The sequence below is a fragment of the Gobio gobio genome, assembly GCF_949357685.1.
Source record: "Gobio gobio genome assembly, chromosome: 22".
NCBI classification, from domain to species: Eukaryota; Metazoa; Chordata; class Actinopteri; order Cypriniformes; family Gobionidae; genus Gobio; species Gobio gobio.
Window position 1 is genome coordinate 28,180,092 of NC_137118.1, and position 21,215 is coordinate 28,201,306.

The 21,215-nt window shown below is 39.9% G+C and overlaps 1 protein-coding gene across 1 annotated transcript in view; it reads left to right on the forward strand.

The window, feature by feature from the left end:
- The window catches only part of fbn2a (fibrillin 2a), a gene marked incomplete at its 5' end in the record, with an annotated part of 230,050 nt that overhangs the window by 93,381 nt on the left and 115,454 nt on the right, over nt 1-21,215 (forward strand). The window contains 2 exons of the mRNA XM_079803998.1: nt 13,811-13,936; nt 14,095-14,220. Coding sequence (XP_079660124.1) covers nt 13,811-13,936; nt 14,095-14,220 — 252 coding nt within the window. The remainder of the gene's footprint in view (nt 1-13,810; nt 13,937-14,094; nt 14,221-21,215) is intronic.

The window sequence follows — 21,215 nt, forward strand, 5'->3', positions numbered from 1 at the left end:
TTTTTTTAGACCTTTATGACCCCCCCCCCCAAAAAAAAACATTAAAATTCAGAAACATGAGTTTAGAAATATTAAAATAATAATCATTGATCTTACAATGTCTCAATGATTGTAATGAAAAACCCTTGAAAGACCCTAATGTCCCTCCATTAATAAAACACGTTTTTGCATTTGTCTTTTAACTAGGGACGGTTTACTAATACGCTTGCCCTTTGCGTTAAGCTTTGAGTCACCTAGAAGAATCTTGAATCTAATACAGTACTGAGATGATTAGACTTGACTTTGTTGGCTCTTCTCAAGAGATGAGCTACAGCTCTGGTTGCCTTTGACCAAGAAGAAAACTTTGAAAGACCATCAACCAGGCTCCAACTCCTTGTGCACTCAGTATTTAAAACACAACATGACTTCACCTCTGGATCTTCAAAAAGAAGTTCAGGAACATGTTCTTCTGGCACAGACATTTCTTTGTCCCACAAGAACTTTGGGCCAGTAAACCAGTTTGAGGTAAGTAACTCCTTCACTGTCAAACCCCTGGATGCATGATCAGCAGGGTTTTCCTCCGTCTGAACATACTTCCACTGATGAGGATTTGTACTGAGATGTATTCTCTGTACTCGATTTGCAACAAAGGTGTGAAATCTGCGTGCCTCATTACTTATATATCCTAATACTACTTTGGAATCAGTCCAGAATGTCTCCTCGTTAACAACATAGTCCAGTTCTCGCTTAAGCAAGTTACTCACTTTGACAGAAACAACAGCAACAGCTAGCTTCAATCTGGGGATCGTTGTAACCTTAAAAGGTGCAACTCGCGATTTTGCCATCACTAGTGCACAGTGAATATCTCCATCCTTATTTTTAAGTCTCAAATATGAACATTGACCATACCCGTAGACACTAGCATCAGAAAAGTGATGCAATTCAATTTGAATAGCTCTTCCGAAACTAGATGGTGCATATATTCGTGGTACATCTATTTTCTGCAGATTATTCAAATCTTGTCTCCATCGCTCCCACCTTAGATTGAGTGCGTCTGGTAGAGGATCGTCCCATCCACTGCTGCGCTTACACACTTCCTGCAGTGTTCTCTTTCCACTCAACAGAACAGGTACGACGAGTCCTAAGGGATCACAGACAGAAGCAACAGTAGACAATATGCCTCGCCGATTTCAACTGAACCTTGAACTTCGAACGGCCTTTCCCATTGTATGCCAAGAATTCTTTCTAGGGGTAACGCAAGATCAAAGTTTTTCACGTCAAAGATCTTTTCTGAAGTGGGAATGCCGTCCAGTACTATTTTGCTGTTTGATACAAATTTTTGGAGCCGTAGGCCACCCATAGCACAGAGCTTCCTTGCCTCATCTGCAACCTTAATGGCTTCTCCTGCATTCTCCACACTGATTACTCCATCATCTACATAAAAGTTTTTGATCACAAACTGTGAACCAAAGGGATACAAATCACTGTTTTCAGTTGCAAGATGTTTCAAGCCATAATTTGCACACCCTGAGGATGAGGTTGCACCAAAGAGATTAACTTTCATACGAAACTCATTGGCGGGTTGGTTAAGATTTCCTTTCTTTCCGCCACAAGAAGCTGATGATACATTTTCTCTATGTCACACATACAGTGAGGAAAATAAGTATTTGAACACCCTGCTAAGTTCTCCCACTTAGAAATCATGGAGGGGTCTGAAATTGTCATCGTAGGTGCATGTCCACTGTGAGAGACATAATCTATAAAAAAAATCCAGAAATCACAATGTATGATTTTTTAACTATTTATTTGTATGATACAGCTGCAAATAAGTATTTGAACACCTGTCTATCAGCTAGAATTCTGACCCTCAAAGAACTGTTAGTCTGCCTTTAAAATGTCCACCTCCACTCCATTTATTATCCTAAATTAGATGCACCTGTTTGAGATCGTTAGCTGCATAAAGACACCTGTCCACCCCATACAATCAGTAAGAATCCAACTACTAACATGGCCAAGACCAAAGAGCTGTCCAAAGACACTAGAGACAAAATTGTACACCTCCACAAGGCTGGAAAGGGCTACGGGGAAATTGCCAAACAGCTTGGTGAAAAAAGGTCCACTGTTGGAGCAATCATTAGAAAATGGAAGAAGCTAAACATGACTGTCAATCTCCCTCGGACTGGGGCTCCATGCAAGATCTCACCTCGTGGGGTCTCAATGATCCTAAGAAAGGTGAGAAATCAGCCCAGAACTACACGGGAGGAGCTGGTCAATGACCTGAAAAAAGCTGGGACCACCGTTTCCAAAGTTACTGTTGGTAATACACTAAGACGTCATGGTTTGAAATCATGCATGGCACGGAAGGTTCCCCTGCTTAAAGCAGCACATGTCCAGGCCCGTCTTAAGTTTGCCAATGACCATTTGGATGATCCAGAGGAGTCATGGGAGAAAGTCATGTGGTCAGATGAGACCAAAATAGAACTTTTTGGTCATAATTCCACTAGGAGGAAGAAGAATGATGAGTACCATCCCAAGAACACCATCCCTACTGTGAAGCATGGGGGTGGTAGCATCATGCTTTGAGGGTGTTTTTCTGCACATGCGACAGGGCGACTGCTCTTTATTAAGGAGAGGATGACCGGGGCCTCCTTCCCTAAGTTAGAGCATTGAAAATGGGTCGAGGCTGGGTCTTCCAACATGACAATGACCCGAAGCACACAGCCAGGATAACCAAGGAGTGGCTCTGTAAGAAGCATATCAAGGTTATGGCGTGGCCTAGCCAGTCTCCAGACCTAAAATCCAATAGAGAATCTTTGGAGGGAGCTCAAACTCTGTGTTTCTCAGCGACAGGCCAGAAACCTGACTGATCTAGAGAAGATATGTGTGGAGGAGTGGGCCAAAATCTCTCCTGCAGTGTGTGCAAACCTGGTGAAAAACTACAGGAAACATTTGACCTCTGTAATTGCAAACAAAGGCTACTGTACCAAATATTAACATTGATTTCCTCAGGTGTTCAAATACTTATTTGCGGCTGTATCATACAAAGAAATTGTTAAAAAATCATACATTGTGATTTCTGGATTTTTTTTTTTAGATGATGTCTCTCACAGTGGACATGCACCTATGATGACAATTTCAGACCCCTCCATGATTTCTAAGTGGGAGAACTTGCAAAATAGCAGGGTTCAAATACTTATTTTTCTCGCTGTAAGAGCAATGGGATGTTGACGAAATCGAATTAAGATGCCATTAAGATTGTTTATCAAATCAGGACCTTGTAGTAGATGATCATTCAAGGAATTGCCTTCATACCTTGCAGAACAATCGAAGACTACACGCAGCTTGTCAACCTTCTTTGGATGGAAGACACCATGATGAGGTAAGTACCATGTTTCTCTTTCCTTGCCACTGCTGTGCACTTCCTCAGCATCTCCTCTCTGAAAGATCTCATTCATGAACTCACTGTAACGTTCCTTATACAACTCATCCTTTAGCATCTTTCTTTTGAGATGATTGAGTCTAACCATAGACCATTGTTTGTTGCTTGGCAAATTGGGTCTCACCTTAAATGGAAGTGGCATTTGATAATGGCCATGAACATTCTTCCATATACCTTCCTTTAATTTCTCGAGAAAAAGAATGTCATTCTGAGACACCTTTGCACTCTCTTCTTCAGTGTCTTTAAACTCAATCTCAAGGACGCAAATCACATCACCTGGTGTGATAGAAGGGAGCTCCATAACCGTAGTGCGATGACACAGTCCACTGATTCCAGGCAGATTGGAATGTGGTGAAGAACAACCTACTATGCTCCATCCCAAGTCTGTTCGAATGGCATAGGGATCATCATCTCCTCCTGTTATTACTTCTCGGGGAGTCATCGACCTTGAACAATTGTATCCTATTAAAAGAGCAACATCACAGTCTTGCAACGGTGGCATCTTGTCCACAATGACTGCAAGATGATTCCACTTTTTAGCGACATCACAAGTAAGAATGTGGTGTAGCAATAATGCTCTGATTCAATCAGACATCTGGCCGGATGAAGCAAGGATGGAACTCCACACACCAACTCGTGACTTTCCTAATCAAATCATCCATAAACAAAGGGTTTTTGTGGGTTGACAGGGCTATCTAAAGTTAATCAACGTGACTTCACGTCCACACACACACCCTTTGTACGAATGGACAAACACACACATAGCGAAGCACGCGGAAATGTTCAAGACACACACACACACACGCGTTACTTGAACCATGTGGACCAAAAACTGTCTCAATAATGTTCAAATATATATATTTTGTTGATTTAATGTCTTTTATACGTATGTATTAGAATAACTAGGATGTTTACTGTATGTAAATCAAACCCTGTATGCCAGTAACTGTGATAATCCTGTATATCTGTACGCTCACGTCGCAGAATGACAGTTCTTGGTATCTCTGTTATTGCAGAGATCCGACTGTACCGAATCTCGTTCACAAATTACAACAAGATGCATTATTACAGAAGTACCAGCTTTCTAAGAATAGAGGCTTAAAGGGGTCATATAATGCCATTTTTGTACAGGTTAATATGATTCTTTAGTGTCTAAATGAAAAGTTTGTAATATACTTTAATTAAAAATTCTCATTAGTATTGTAAGAAAACACTCATTTTACCGTGTCAAAAACAGCTCTGTTTTCAGCAAGCCATTTCAGTGCATGTGACTTTAAATGATAATGAGCTTTGCTCACCCCGCCCCTCTGTTCTGTGGCGCGTTTTAACACAACACACGTGGAGTGTTGCCTTGACAACAGTTGAGGGTATGTTTTGTAGAAATGGCAACGGGAGTCTCTGAGGACACAATTTGAACCAGAGTCGGACCTGGAACAAGATAACTGAATAATTGGTTATGATGAATGTTCTAAGTAAACTATTTGGTATTTAGAACAACATAATGCAATGCAATTTTGATTTCAAAGAGTATAGGGTGAATTCAAGTTGATTGGGACACTTTTTCCACAGTCATTTCAATTGCAAAAATGTGACCAGTCACGGAAAGTAGGGACACACGTCGGTTCTGGGGCATTTTGAGTTATTTACAGATTCTGAAAGTGTAGTCTCCAATCTTTCCAGTGATGTGTAACACATGGAAATCTGATAATATTTGGAGAAGTTGTGGCCATTTGAAAGTAGGCACTCAAAAAAGCTTAATAGGGAGAAATTTGCCTCTAAAGATTGTGTTCTCACCTGTTCTCACCTGCTGGGAGTGACAATAGGGCTCATTTACATCTCATTTAGATAAGCCATACCCCCTGTAAAGCTCCCCCTTTAAAGCTGCATGGTTGCAATCGGACCGCATACTATTAATAATAAAGGATAATGTGCATTGTAAATGTCAGTAATTTATCTTTTTTGACTAAAAATGATTTAGAGGCTGAAATATTTGAGTTTTATATTTTTATAAAACCTTTTTTGTCAAAACTCTATTTGAACTTGTGCATTGTAGATAACATGTAGATAACAAGACACTCCGGTAACACTTTATTTTGATGGTCCCTTTTGAACATTATGTTGACTATAAGTAAATTTGCAACTACATGTCAACTAACTCTCATTAGATTATCAGTAGAATGTGTGCTTAATGTCTGCTAACTCTTTATTGTGACGGTCCTCCAACAGACATTCTACTGACTATAAGTAACTTTGCAAGTACATGTCAACTTATTCTAACCCTAACCCTACCAGTCTACTAATACTCTACTAACACTCTAATGAGAATTAGTAGACATGTAGGTGCAATGTTATTTATAGTCAACAGAATGTGTTAAAGGGACCATCAAAATAAAGTGAAACCGACACTCCTTTAAAATCTGGCCATCATTTTTAATGTTATTATTTTAATGTTTATGTAAACAAAAAGTACATCTTGATGCTAATTTTATTTGTTATTTGCTGGTTTTCTACATAAAACTTGGTGAATTGATTTCATTGTGTAGCATTAGGACTTTTTAACAGGATTCTGGGATAACCGTCATGATCAACTATGATAAACTAAAATCAACTATAATTATGTGTTTTTATTGTTTAATATGCAAAGCACAATTTTCTATAAGAAAATGATCTCTGATTCTGTTCTTTTCTCTGACATTTAAGGGTAACATAGGCCTACAAAGACTCTTTTAGGTCTAAAACAGTTTGGATAGTTGTTAATACAGCGTTCCCACAGCTTGGTTAACTTCAAATTCAAGGACTTTCCAGGTCCAGCTTTTTTTTTTTCGCATTTATTTTTGGCCATATGACAGAGGTCTGATATTCTATTTGCCATATTTCTGTTTTGCATAAAACTGAAGAAATTTCGGTACATCCTATACTGTATTCTAAAATGATCTGATATTAACTTTTGCATGGATTTTATTGAAAAGAGCTTAGGCTCATGTAGCCAGTCTATTTTTGCAATATTTCACAGTGTGTCTGTGAAACGCTGAGGTACCGTATAGTTTTGTGCATGCGTGAACATTATGGCAACGTACAACACAAAGTACCTCACACGGGAAACACTTAACGTAACGCGTAAATATAACAAACGTTACATAAAGCAAACGTAACAAACGTAAATCAAGCATAGTCCACGAAGTGTTGGCGAAATAACACCTTATCGGACCGGAGAGAATAATATGGAATTTCTTCCAGAAAACTTCTTGCACAAAATAAATTCAAGCACTTTCAAGGACCTGTATGTATGTTTATTTCCACCCTTTCCCTTGTACCCTCTCTTTATGCAGTCTGTTGGTTCTTTACTGCTTCAGACTTTCTGTCATCTGGGAGGTTTGCACTTCGTATCAGCTGCTCGTTATTGCTTTGGCGCTGCCAGCAGAGATCTGTGCGCGGCCAGCCACCAGGGTTGCCAGGTTTTCACAACAAAACCCACACAATTGCTACTCAAACCTAGCCCAAAACAAGCCCAATCGCGTTTCAGGGGGGCTTCTCCGGTAAAAACGCATTTGGGGAGTAAAATATGTGTTTTTTTGGCATGGTTGCCTTCTAAAATTCGCATTCCCAGGGCTAAATATCACATAATTGGGGTCGCTTCAACCCGCGGACATGAAAAACAGCGAACTTGGCAACACTGAGCCACGCTTCCCTTAGAGGGCGGGGGCAAAAATAAAAGAGAAACACGCCTATGCTGCATGTTAGAATCTCCTAAAAACAAGCCGATTTCAACCTCAAAGTGTATGCTTTTAAATATACCAATACTGCTATCTCAAACACGGAGAGGCTTCTTCGTGATCTCAACTAACAGATTCTGCAAAAAAGCGAAAATCTCCAATTTTGAAAAAAAAACGCTTCATTCTCATTTTGCTCGAAACTTGTGCTGCCGACTTGTGTCCCTACTTTCCGTGACTGATCACAAATGTTCTGAATCATTTGATTTTTTAAACTATAATACTCAAATATCATTTCGAGTTTTGGTTCATTTATGAGACATTGCAATGCATGATCGCGCCAGCACTATTGTCTACTATATTTGTTTATTATTTATTAAATGAGAAGCAAATATACTAAAAACATTGATCAAAATTAAGATACAATTTATACAAAACAAAATTCACTTTAAAGAAAGACTTTTTACAAAATGAAACTTAATGAGTGGTCAAAATCATTTCTGATAAACTCCATGTCTTCTGATATATTGAGCATCTGATGTGTCCTTTATTACTCGATTAATAATCTGTCCAAAACAGGCCAAAGAAATCTTGCCTAAACAGTCTTACCTCTATGACATCTTAGGTTGCAGCAGGATTCATATTTAAACGGTATTTAAAATTCACAGAAACAAACAGAATAAACTTACCTCAAACTTATAATCAGCTGGCATTTACTCTTAGAAATAATTCTCTGTTTAGATTATTCAGATTATTCCTCCTCACCGCGTCTCAAAGCAATGTACGTGTTGGTGTGAGTTGAGGCGTTGACTCTGCTCTCATGGATGGCGTCAGATTTGAATCTCAAAGTAATGCGTGCTCCCTGGGCGTGGGCACATTAGCGGATAATGAAGAGGCTCGTGAATGATGGACATGTCTCTCTTTTCAAACAGTTTACATAAACTGAGAATATTTGTTTTCATTTTGATTTACATTATTTAAAACCTGACATTTCAACGTTTCTTTAGATATATGTCTCATGTTTGTGTGATACGTTTTTACTGAGCTACAGGTCAATTTCTGAAGAGATTCAGATCAGACATCTTTTACAGGGAGGCTGCAGATCGTGCTTTTTTTGTTGCAAGAAGCATAACTTTTTGTTTTTATTATGAGTGTGCACAAATAAAAGTAGAAACATAACAGATTATAATGATGTATAACACTTGCCTGTATGATAAAAATTGACAGAGTTATTTCAGTCTCTTTGGCACTGATAAGAAAAAAGCGAGTCGATCACGCGGGCACGACGGCCGACCCAAGGGGGTTAAAGTGGAAGTCCTCCAGGGTCACCAGGGTGAAGGAGCGCCCTAGGAGAAAGTAATGGAGCGCCAGGACAGCCCACTTTATAGCCAGTGCTTAACTTTCGACAGTAGCGTACCGGGTCTCTTCAGATATGTCTTCTCGAGTCGTCCAGGACACATCACAGTTGTCTCCCATGAGATTCTGACCCTACCCGGTGTCATTCGGGAAAGCGAACGGCTTTTGAAGCAGGTCGGCGGAGCGCGCATGTAAGTTTTGAACATATTCTTTAGTCCTGTTGCACGACTCTAGTGGCTTGATTCTCCTACTAATATTTTATTTCGCTAGCCTGTGCTACACTGAGAAATGTACACGGACTAAGTATTTCAGGCACTTGTTGCGCTCACTCGACCCTTCACGACCAATTGCTTATTGTACCCCCAAGTTGTAAGTCGCTTTGGATAAAAGCGTCTGCTAAATGCATAAATGTAAATGTAATTTGTCCGGCAGCAGCCCTATAAGGTTCTGGCAGTCCGACAACAAGCCATTGAGGACGAGGTCCAGAAGATGCTCCAGCTGGAAGTCATAGAACCTTCCAATAGCTTGTGGTCCAACCCAATTGTGTTAGTCCCTAAACCTGATGGCACCTTCTGCTTCTGTAATGATTTCCGGAAGCTGAATGAATTCTCCTTGTTTGACAGCTAGATCTCACAAAGGGATATTGTCAGGTTCCCCTAAGTCCAGATTCCAAGTAGAAGGCTGCTTTCACAGGGCACTGGGAAACCCTTCCTTTCGGCCTGCACAGGGCACCCGCTACCTTCCAGAGGTTGATGGATGTGCAGGCAGTGTTGGGGATCAAGACAAGTACCTTGTCCCCAGGTTGAAACTCACGGGGTTGTGCAGGCCGGTCATAAAGGCGCTGTTTGGACTCTGTGGCGAGCAGCGAGGCTGAGGGACCGTGAGAACGGGACGAGGCCGCGGTCATTAGTGATGATGATCTCCAGCCGGTTCCCGCCTCCTTCTTCCATGAACATACATACCTTACTACAGACTCGAGCAGATGTTCCTTTACCAGAGGCATTACTTGGAATCCTGGGGTACTTCCCTTATTCCAAAAAGCACATACGGCAGCATCCGGTCCCAGTCATGCCCATCCTCAATGACCACACTCTTCAGCATCTGCTTACTGCTCCACTAAAACATCTGTCTATGAGTGGTAGACTAAGGTTTAAAGATGTTTCACCTTTAGCAATTTGCAGAGGTTAGCCATTATCCAGGGGCGAAGTGAGTCCCTTGGTCAGTTAGGATCTCTGTAGAAATCGCCACCCAGCTACACAACAGTAAGAGTTCTTGGGCAATGACTGCTGCTGTTGCTTGTCTGAGGGGAAAAGCCTCTGGGTGGCATAGTCAACAATTACTAGAATATGCTTGTGATCTCAAGCTGACATGGGCAGTGGCCCTACAAGATCTATCCCGATACACGTGAACAGCACGGAACAGGAAGTTGCACCAGGGGGCCCTGAGCCTCTGAAGAGTGTTGTCCACTGCGAGATAGCCAGCCATTGGGTGGGTATGAGCCAGAGAAATCTCCATATCAGTGTTCCCTTTTAGCAAGATGAGGAGCTCCTTCTCTACTCCCCGCCTGGTTGCCATGCAATATAACAATATAACTCTCAAGGCAGCTCACGTTCCTGGGAGAATGGAGACTTCACCCCCAGGTGGTCCAGCTGATCTGGAGTCAATTTGTGGACACACAGGTAGACCTGTTTGCCTCCCAGGAGTCTTCCCACTGCCTCACTTGCCCACCTGGACATGGTTTTCGGACCTGATGCTCCTCATGACAGCCCCTCCCTGGCGGATTCTCCTGAGGAAGGACCTGCTTTCTCAGGGACAGGGCATCATATGGCGTCCAGACCTCTGGAACCTCTATGTCTCTGGACGGGACATGGCGGACTTAAGTTGCTTAGCACCGATGGTGGTAAACACTATCACTCAAGCTAGTGCCCCCTCTACCAAGCGCTCTTATGCTTTGACGTGAAGTCTGTTCGCTGAGTGTTGTTCTTCCCAACGGGAAGAACCCCGGAAGAGAGGAAGAGAGGTTATAGGGGACGCTGTCACCCTCCACCTTGAAGGTCTATGTTGCAGCACATCACGATGCTGTTGATGGCAGGTCACTGGGAAAGCACAACCTGGACATCAGGTTCCTGAGAGGCGACAGGAGGTTAAATCCTCCCAGACCGCACTCATCCCTGCTAGGACCTCTCTGTGGTCCTTCCTGGTCAAGCTTAAGATTCCTGTCTCTAAAGACAGGGGACAGGGGCAGGTCTGACAATTTTTTGTGGGGGGGCCAGGCTGGGGCACAGACTCAGAGAGGGGTGGCACATTTAAATACATGTAAACAGTGAACCAGTATAAATAGCCCTACACTGGAGGTAATAATACTGTATATTATTAATAACAAAACTATTTAACTGCGTGAAAAGGAATTAAAAATGAGTAACTTGAAATGTGATATGAAATAACAAATAACTCAACAGTAGTAGAAGCACATTAATGCAATGCAAGCAAGATGTTTTTCCATCATAGTTGTATATAGTTGTAAACAAGATAGAAAAACTTAATTGCTTAATCTTGGGAAGCTGTAGAAGTGTTTATTCATATTTATATTACATTATAAATATATTATTATAGGTTGTGTGAGAAGCTCGATCACTCGGGAGGATCTCAGAGTAGAGCCGTTGCTCCTCCACATCGAGAGGAGCCAGCTGAGGTGGCTCGGGCATCTATTTCGGATGCCTCCTGGATGCCTTCCCAGGGAGGTGTTCTGGGCACGTCCCACCGGGAGGAGACCCCGGGGAAGACCTTGGACACGGATTATGTCTCCCGGCTGGCCTGGGAACGCCTTGGGGTTCCCCCGGAAAAGCTGGAGGAAGTGGCTAGGGAGAGGGAAGTCTGGGCGTCTCTGCTAAGACTGTTGCCCCCGCGACCCGGCCCCAGATAAGCGGAAGATGATGGATGGATGGATAAATATATTATTCAGTGTTTCCCATAGGATTTTGTGAGACTGTGCTGGTTAGACATTGGTCCCTCTAAGGGGGTCCTGGGGCGTGCTCCCCTGAAGAATATTTTGTTCATTTTAAATTTAAATGCATAAATCTGGTGCATTTTGAGAGCAAAATTAAGTGACTAGATCCATGATTAAATTAGTTTTTTTGTAAACAATTTTGTACGCTAGTAGTAATTCATTTATTGGTTGCATATATATGAATGGTGATGATATAGGGCACATAAATGAGAGTTCATAAATGGTAAAACATGTATAGTATGCATCTGAACCATCAAAAATATGTAGCAAAAGAGGTTACCTTTGTTGAATTAACTTATTTCTAGAATAATTAGTGGGGGCCTGTAATACATATTTATTATGTACATATTTACTAGGGGTGTAACTGTTCAAATTACACATGGTTCAGTTTGTATGTGCTATATTCAGGGAAAAAGAACTACTGTCAAACAAAAATAAATAAATAAGAACAAATAATCTAACTATGCAACAGCACAAATAAATAGAATAGAGCAAAATAAACAGTTCTTTTCTGGTAGTTCTAACATTAGTTTTCAGGTACAGAAATGGAATATCAGTAATCAAATGTAAAATAACATTGCATATTTGACTGTATAAATGAAAGATCGTTCCTTATTAAAGTTACAAAAGCTATTCAATCTAGAGCAGTGAGTGATTTCCTTGTCTTTTGTTGTTTGATTAACATTAAAAACACAGACAGCAGAAATATTAGTTTGCTAGGATACTTATACGGTCAAGTTGACAATTTTTGTTTGAATTTGTCTGTTTGAGCGCAAGACTTGAAAGAGAACTCAATATTTGCACGCTATCTGAGATGCGGGTTTACACGCTTCGGATGAGCGCACACACACAATCTTCTCACAGCGCGCGCAACTTCTCATTTGCGTCTTCTGGCTCCTGAATGTTTAAATTGGCTTAGGTTTAGTTTATTTTTGTGCTCAAATTATTTTTGAAATAAGCTTTAAAGCAGAGAAACCAACCAACACCGCACTTCGCCATCCATTTGCGCCCACTATTTACTCCGATAACAACACGTCACGGTACAGTGGTTCCTCCCCAGTGCAGAGGCGCTCCACAACCACAACAAACAGGGGGATGAGTGCAGTGGCCACTTGCATGCATAAAATTAAATAGAAATAAATCAAAGCACTGTAAAATATTATTTTCGGTTAATAAAACCGCTAGTACTACTAGTAAAGAATTAATACTGACAAGCCCAAAAACATATTACATTCTGACTTTGATGGAATGGGGGGACACTTGGGGTGGCCAATTACATTTTTGGGGTGGCATTGTGCCTTGCATTCGGGCCAGCCCTTTCTCAAGTCATCCTGAGACCCTGGCCTGGATATGTGCCCAAAGATCCCACCACTTTTAGGGACAAGGTGGTGAACTTGCGAAGCTGCCCCCGGAGGAGCCAGCCCTTGCATTGCTGTGTACCGTTTGCTTTGCATGTTTATGTGGTCCACACACAGAGATTCAGAAGCTCTGTGGAGCTCTTGTCTGCTTTGGAGGTCAGCAGAAGGGAAAGGCTGTGTCCACACAGAGGTTGGCCCACTGGATAGTGGATGCCATCACCTTGGCGTACCAGTACCAAGATGAGCCATGGCCCCTCGGAGTGAGGGCTCACTCCACTCTGGGTGTTGCTTCCTCCTGGGTGTTGGCACGCTGCGCCTCGCTGGCAGACATCTGCAGAGCTGTGGGCTGGGCGACATCTAACACCTTTGCAAGATTCTACAATCTTTCTGCAAAGTTCTAAAGCACAAAGTTCCTCCAAAGGGAGTTATTCTCTATATCAGTGCTCACTGATTTTGAACTCCCTGAAATGCCTCCATTGTAGTCTTACATTTTCTTCCAGGAACAAACACGTCACAATATTCATTTAAACAATTATCTCCCAAAGGCATACGCAACATAAAGGGCCGGGCCTGGTTGAGTTAGTTAGTAGTGTTTAAAAGGTTATGCTAAGGGACGGGACATTTCCCACATTGTGCTTTTCTGAAGGAGGATCTTCAAAGAGACAGGAACTAAACAGAACGATACTGACAGACTGGGAGGAGAGGAAATGCAACAATGTCAAATATGGGTAAAATAATATTTAGCATAAAAACCTGTTCTAGTAGAGCCCAAAAACAAAGTCAATACTTTGAAAAAGGGAATATTAGATCCCCTTTAAGGGTGTCCGGGGAATTGGTCCTTGAAAGCTGCCTTTAGTTCCCCAGTGGGATCCTGATTATTTTGAATTCCCATGAGTTCACAGAGCCCTGATTATGAGAGTAACTCATTATGATGTGTATGTGTGTGCTTGTAATGCTGTAGATATTGATGAGTGTGAAAGAAACCCCTCACTGTGCTATGGAGGCACCTGTGAAAACACTGATGGCAGCTACAAGTGTGTGTGTCCACCGGGTCATCGGCTGTCTGTGGATGGCAGTGCCTGTGAAGGTGAGAACTAAATCATATCATATTTCTATATGCTCAATGCACAGAATTATTTACCACTTGTATGATGTATGATTATTCATGTCAAATTCACTGTTATGAAACCATTTTACTAAATTTTGTTTTGACCTGATTCTTCTGATGTTACTGTTTGCCTGCAGATGTAAATGAGTGTGATCTGAGTAGCACGCTGTGTCATAACGGCAGGTGTGTGAATGTGGTGGGGTCCTACCAATGCTCCTGCGACTCTGGTTACCAGACGACACCTGATAGGAAAGTGTGCACAGGTCAGAACATTAGATAAATTAGCCATTAATGATCTTTAACCCCTAGAGGACTGCACAGTTTTGGGGCCCTTTATAAGTTTTGACATGCTCTGACCTTTTTGCTTTTTTCATTTGCTAATAAACATATTAATGGTAAAAGTGTCATTACACTGTATTCAGCACAAATTAGGCTACCATAATATGTTAGCAACATGTATGTACATGATTGTATTTTTGAGAGAATAACGTTTATGCATGTTTTTTTGAAAAAACTAAAAATGTAAGTCACTGAATTAAGGCCACAAAACACACAATAGTCTAGTCAAGTCAAGTCAAGTCGAGCTTTATTGTCATTCCGCTACATGTGGTGACATACAGTGGAACAAAATGTCGTACCTCACAGGACCACGGTGCTACATAAATACAGACAGTATAAACCTATACACAACTACCTACTGAGAGAGTCTGACTATAAATATACTATATATAAATATTTACCTATACATTAAAAATATACAAATATACAAATGCTTTCACATAAACACTGTACATGTGCAAAGAGAAACATTGTTAGGCAAGCAGCTGGCTGTGGAACAGTGCAAGAGGATTTTAGTGCATGAGCATGTAAACAAACATATGTAAAAGTCTTTTTGTATGATTATGTACACAACAGTATGTGTAGAAAGTGTCTAGTGCACATGGAGAGAGTGTGTTACTACAGGTGCTTTGTACAGGCCCACTCACCTGTGTGTAGCACTCTCAGAATTCCATGTTTCAGAAGGCAGGGTTTTGTATGGTGTTTTCAGAGGTGGGTGGGGTGATTTGAGTTCAGGGCTCTCACAGCCTGGGGGACAAAACTGTTGAGCAGTCTGGCGAGTTTTGATGCTCCGGTACCGTCTTCCTGATGGTAAGAGCTAGAAGAGACAGTGGGGGGATGGGTGGGGTCCTTTACGATGCTGGTGGCTTTGCTGGAGCATCGTGTGCGGAAAATGTCCAGGATAGAGGGGAGAGGGGCACCGATGATCTTTGCAGCCGTGTTCACTGTCTGCTGGAGGGTCTTGCGGTCTGCTGCGCTACAGTTCCCGTAATATATATTTAATTGAAATGTATTGTTAAGAGGAAAAACCCCTTGAGATGTGACATCTCATTTTCGAGGGGACCTCAGGAAAAACATACTTCACATAGCCTACATACATACATAAAAACATACTTCACATAGCCTACATACATACATACTAACAGAACAAAGACAGAAGCTCTCCATCACACCAAAACTACCCTTAACTTCACCAATCCAACCATTAGATATTAGACAATAAACAGTTAAGCTCATTCATATGGACAATGTATATAACATAAAAAAAAAAAAATACATCAAGCATGAGGAAAACAGTTGCAGCTTAAATGCAAATAATTAAGAAGAGGTGAAACTTAAACTGGTGAAAAGAGGAGATAGATCTGAAAGACCTAGGTAAACCATTCCAATCAGAAGGGGCTTTAAATTTAAAGGCTCTCCCAATTTCTTTAGTTATATTTGGTGCAAAAAAGAAAAGATGGTCAGTGTCTCTTAAGCTATGATTGATATGGAATCAAGTATTTCAAATAGGATGGGTAGTTTGAGAAAATGCATTTGTGAACAAACTGCAACCAGTGAAACTGTCGTCTAGCATTTAGTGAAAGAAGATTCAGTGACTGATACATTTGACAGTGATTAGTTCTAAATGGACATCTCAGAACAAATCTGCAGAGACGATTGTAAATCACATTCAAAGGTTTAAGATTGGTATCGGCTGTGTTCTTAAACAACATCTGCATAATCAATTATAGGCAATAATAGGTGAGTAATCATTTTTAATCTAATCTGTTTTGTAAAACAATTTGAGCTGAATAACATTCTTAAGCTACAGTTTATGTTTTTCACAATATAATTAATATTATAAATATATAGGTCTGAAGGTAAGTTGTGAGTCGAGCCAAAGGCCCAGATATTTAAACTCTCATTGTAAAAAGCGCTATATAAATAAAGTTGACTTAACTAGATGTGTACCATCCAGGAATTTAACCTCAAGAGAATTATTTTGCTTATGAAATGCAGATCTGTTTGCAAAAAGCATGCTAAAAGACTTATTTTTATTCAATAAAAGCAAATTAAAACAGAACCATGCTTGAATAAGATTGAAATTAAATTGAAGAGAGGTTTGAATCTTCTATATATCGTGATTAGATTTATACATAACTGTGTCATCTGCGTATAGATGAATCTGACAGTCTGAGCATGTTTGTGGTAGATCATTTATAAAAATTGAAAATAAAAGAGGCCCTAGGGAAGAACCCTGAGGGACACCCGTTTCCATTATTCTAGGCTGGGAGAGAACAGCATTAAAAGACACGCTTTGACGTCTGTAATGAAGATATGAATTAAACCAGAGAACAGCTGCTTTGGAAAGACCAATAGCATATAGTTTGTCAAAGAGAATATAATGATTGACCATGTCAAACGCCTTAGTAAGGTCAATAAAAAGTGCACCAGTAGATCTGTTGTTATCTTGTGCAGAACAATTATAATTGGTAAATGCTGTAAGGGCTGTTGTTGTAGAGTGATTAGATCTAAATCCAGATTGATTTGGAGTCAAGAGGGAAAAATCATTAATATATTTAGACAGTTGCCTAAAAATAAGCTTTTTGAATATCTTAGCTACATTACTGATTATGGAAATAGGACTATAATTGTTGTCATCAAGTGAGTCACCACCTTTGTGTAGTGGTGTTACTTTCGCAAGTTCCCACATTAATGGAATTACACATGTGGAAAGTAATAAATTAAATAAATCACATAGTGGAAATGCGAGTACATGAGAAGAAATTTTAATAAACTTAATGTCCAGACTATCAAGACCAGCGCCATTAGAAGATTTTATTTCTAAGATTGCCTGTTGGACATCAGAAGGATGAATTGTTAAAAATGAGAATGAGATATTGTTCACAGTATTTGTTAATAGGAGAGCTCAGATGATTGAGAACAACAAATAGAAGAGAAGTGTTGGTTGAGGGCATTGGCCATTGAAATAGGGTCAGTGATAATGTTATTGTTAACTCCAAACGGAAGGAAGACTTGTATTGGTTTTGTTAATTAAAGAGTTAAATCTCTTCCAAAATTGCTTAGGGTTTTTGATGTTATCTGATAATGAGTGCTTTATAGTAATTTCTTATATTCAAACCAATCAGCTGCGTCCTTTGTCGTGCGGTATCTGGCCCAGGTTTTATCACGTTGTTTAAATAAATGTATTAAATCACCATCAATCCAAGGTAAATGACTACCCTTGACCTTAATAGATGTCCAAGGTGCATGTTTATCTATGACTTTAAGAAGCTCTGAGAGAAATAAGTTCCAGGCGTCTTCAACATAAGGGATTATTTGAAATCTGGACCAGTTAATGCTTATTAAATCTTGGATGAAGGCCTCTGTGTTAAGTTTTTTACACTGCCTTATCCTAATTACTTTAGGTGGCAGACAGGGTAATCTTATTTTCCAAACACAAAAAACAATTAAGTGATCTCTAAAACAATCAGGTAATACACCAGATTGAGAGATTCTATTTGGGTGAGTAGACTTGGATTTATTAACTACCCTAGTTGGCTCAGTAATGAGTTGAGTAAGGTTTAGACCATTAAATACATTTTTCTCATGAGAGGACGAAGGATCCAGCCAATTACAATTGAAATCACCCTGTAAAATCAACTTGTTTGGATGGTCAAAATAATTAATAGTAGCAAGAATACAATTTGTCGATTCAACAGGGGGATTTGGAGGTCTATAGATGTAACCTATAGCTATCTGCTTGTTTTCATGAAAGGCAATATTAATAAATAAACATTCAAAATGTACAGCTCTCTCCTTTGGCCTAATGAGTTCAGAGGATAAATGAGAAGAGATATAATGCCGCTTTTCCACTACACAGTACCAGCTCGCCTCGACTCGACTCGCCTTTGTTTGGTTTTCCACTGTGTAAAAGTTGTACCTGTACCTGCTTCCAGGTACTTTTTTTCGTACCACCTCCGGCGAGGTTCTGAGCGAGCTGAGGCGATACTAAAATGTGACGTGAACACACCGCAGACTGATGATTGGTCAGAGAGAATCGTCACTATTCATTGCGTCATCATTGCGCGCGCCAGACGGAGTATCCTGAATAACCCCGCCGTTTTTAAATAGTTTGTCCAGAGATTGCATGATATTTACTATTATGGCAACTCAGAAGAATACGCCGTGGTCAAACGAGGAGGTGCAGACTTTCCTTTGTTTGGTTGCCGAAGAGAGGATCCATCGAGAGCTGGTGGCTACTCCCCCACCACAAGTACCCCTGTCAGCTCTACACAGAGTGTAACCATCAAGTTTAACATCTGCATCGGATATATCACTATTCAGCCATGTTTCAGAAAGTGTGGTGACGCTAGGCTTATTGTCAAGTCAAGCCAACTTTATTTATATAGCGCTTTTTACAATGCAGATTGTTTCAAAGTGTTAAGTTTCAAAGATTGCTTCACAGTGTTAAACAGGAAAATAATGCAACATAATTTGATTCGGCTGTACCGCCGCTCTGGAGAAAACGGTGATGTCATCTAGCTCATTTCAATTATCATATAGTGACAATGTGGGCAGATCAGTAATTTAGTTGATGTAGTTAATTTAGTTTAGTCATTAAATTTAGTTGGATGTTTATTTTAAAATGTAGTGTCCCCAACTAAGCAAGCCAAGCCAAAGGTGACCGTGGCAAGGAACCAAAACTCCATCAGGTTGCATAATGGGGAAAAATAAACCTTGGGAGAAACCAGGCTCAGTCGGGGTGCCAGTTCTCCTCTGGCCAATTAACAAACAGTGTATGATTATTATTCTGGCAACCTTACAGGTCAGAAGTCATATTAGATTGGAATATTCGAAAGATCGGAGGCATCACGCCGGAGACGGGTTTATTGAGGATGACGTGTCGATTGAACAATTATTAAATAGGAATAGTCAAAAGATCTGAGTCATCACGCCAGAGATGGGTTTATTGAGGATGCCTTGTCGGTGAGGCAATTTCAGGGGGAGTGTAATTGACACGGTCTCTGCAGACACTTCAGGGATGCATTGGTCATGTCTGGCCACAGGTCCACCATTTGATCTGGATGCGGCCCAGATCCAGCTGACTGCTGTAAACCTCGGGATAAACAGAAAGACTAACTTTAGCGTAGATGCCATTCTTTTTATGATGTAACGAGTACATCAGGTGTTATGGGAAGTGTTCCCTTTTCCGGCTGACCTAGTTAATGCAGTCTAACAATCATTTAATTGATTTGAATAATATAAATTAAAAATGTTTTATGTGTATGCCATTGTAAAGAGATGTGTTTTTAGTCTAGATTTAAACTGACAGAGTGTGTCTGCTTCCCGAACAGTGCTAGGAAGTTTAGGTGCTAAATAGGAAAAGGATCGACTGCCTGCAGTTGATTTTGATATTCTAGGTATTATCAATTGGCCAGAATTTTGAAACCACATTGTAAGAAAGCCAAGCTCTTAGCAAATAAATGTTATGTGCCAAACTCCTAATATTCAAATGAATAATGAATAAACCTTTACCTATTCAATTCAATTCAATTCAAATTTATTTGTATAGCGCTTTTCACAATACACATTGTTTCAAAGCAGCTTTACAGAAAGTGCATTTCATAGATGTACACACTGTAAAAACGAACAAGCTCATTCAACTTGAAATAATTTGTAACCTGGCTGCCTTGAATTTTTGTGTTAAGCTAGCTAAGAAACTTAAGTTGTTTGCACATATATTGGAGTTCCTTAAACATAAAATTAATCGTTGGGATAACAAAGATGAAGCTGACAAAATAGTCTGAGCAACTTTAATTTAAAAGTTTAATGAAAAAGTTTTTTAGTTACTCCAACAAGACATTAAAAGTTCAATAAACTTAAATCCCAGTTGAGGCAACATACAATGAGTTACACCAACAAACTTTTTCTGCCATCTTAAGTTGTTTAAACTAAGTATCTTGTTGAGTCAATTTATAATTAATAGTTGTGCCAACAATGTAAAAATTGGCTTAACTACGCATTTTGTTGAATCAACTCGTTTTTTTAAGGCAGCCAGGTTACTTTTTCAAGAATAGTTAGTTGTAGTTGGAATGTTAAGTTCATACAACAGACTGAACTGCGTAATTTGCCCACACAACTCAAGTTTCTGTTTTCTAATACTACTACATAAAAATGATTCATTGACATAGAAGACTTTGTAGAATAATAGCAGAATGCTATTTTACTTTTATTTTCATTTAAAAATCGACAAAATAGCTACAAAATTACATTTCATATTCACATTTCTGTTGTTGTGAAATATAAAAGCTAAAGTTTAAACTGCTGAAAATTGCCATTTCATAACGTTACATGAACATTTACCTAAAAAAAGTATGCAAATGAGCTTCAGTATACAAAAGAACTGTAAATATAGAAATAAAAAGTATTTCTTCCTTAAAGTAGAACAGCTTACTGCCTTAAAGGGATAGTTCACCCAAAAATGAAAATGTGATGGGGTTTTTTTCTGCTTACCCCCAGGCCATCCAAGACGTAGGTGTCTTTGTTTCTTTAGGAGAACACAAATGATGATTTTTAACTCCAACCGTTGCAGTATCCAGTTGTATAATGCATGTCAATGGTGTCAGTAGAGTATAAGAGCTATGAGAGTAAAAAACACATAGACATACGAATCCATATTAAACCCTGCGACTCGTGATGACACATTGATGTCTTAAAACACGAAACCATCGGTTTCTGTGAGAGACCGAACTGTACTTGTTATCATTTTACCTCTGACCAGACAAATGTCATCAGGTCTCCAGACCGCCATTACTTCCAGCGAATAAGGTCAAAATACTGCCGTGATCATAGATATATATATATTCTTCATTAGTGCCTGCGTGGAGCGGTCAAATGAAGAATCTATGTATATATCTATGATCACGCAGTATTTTGA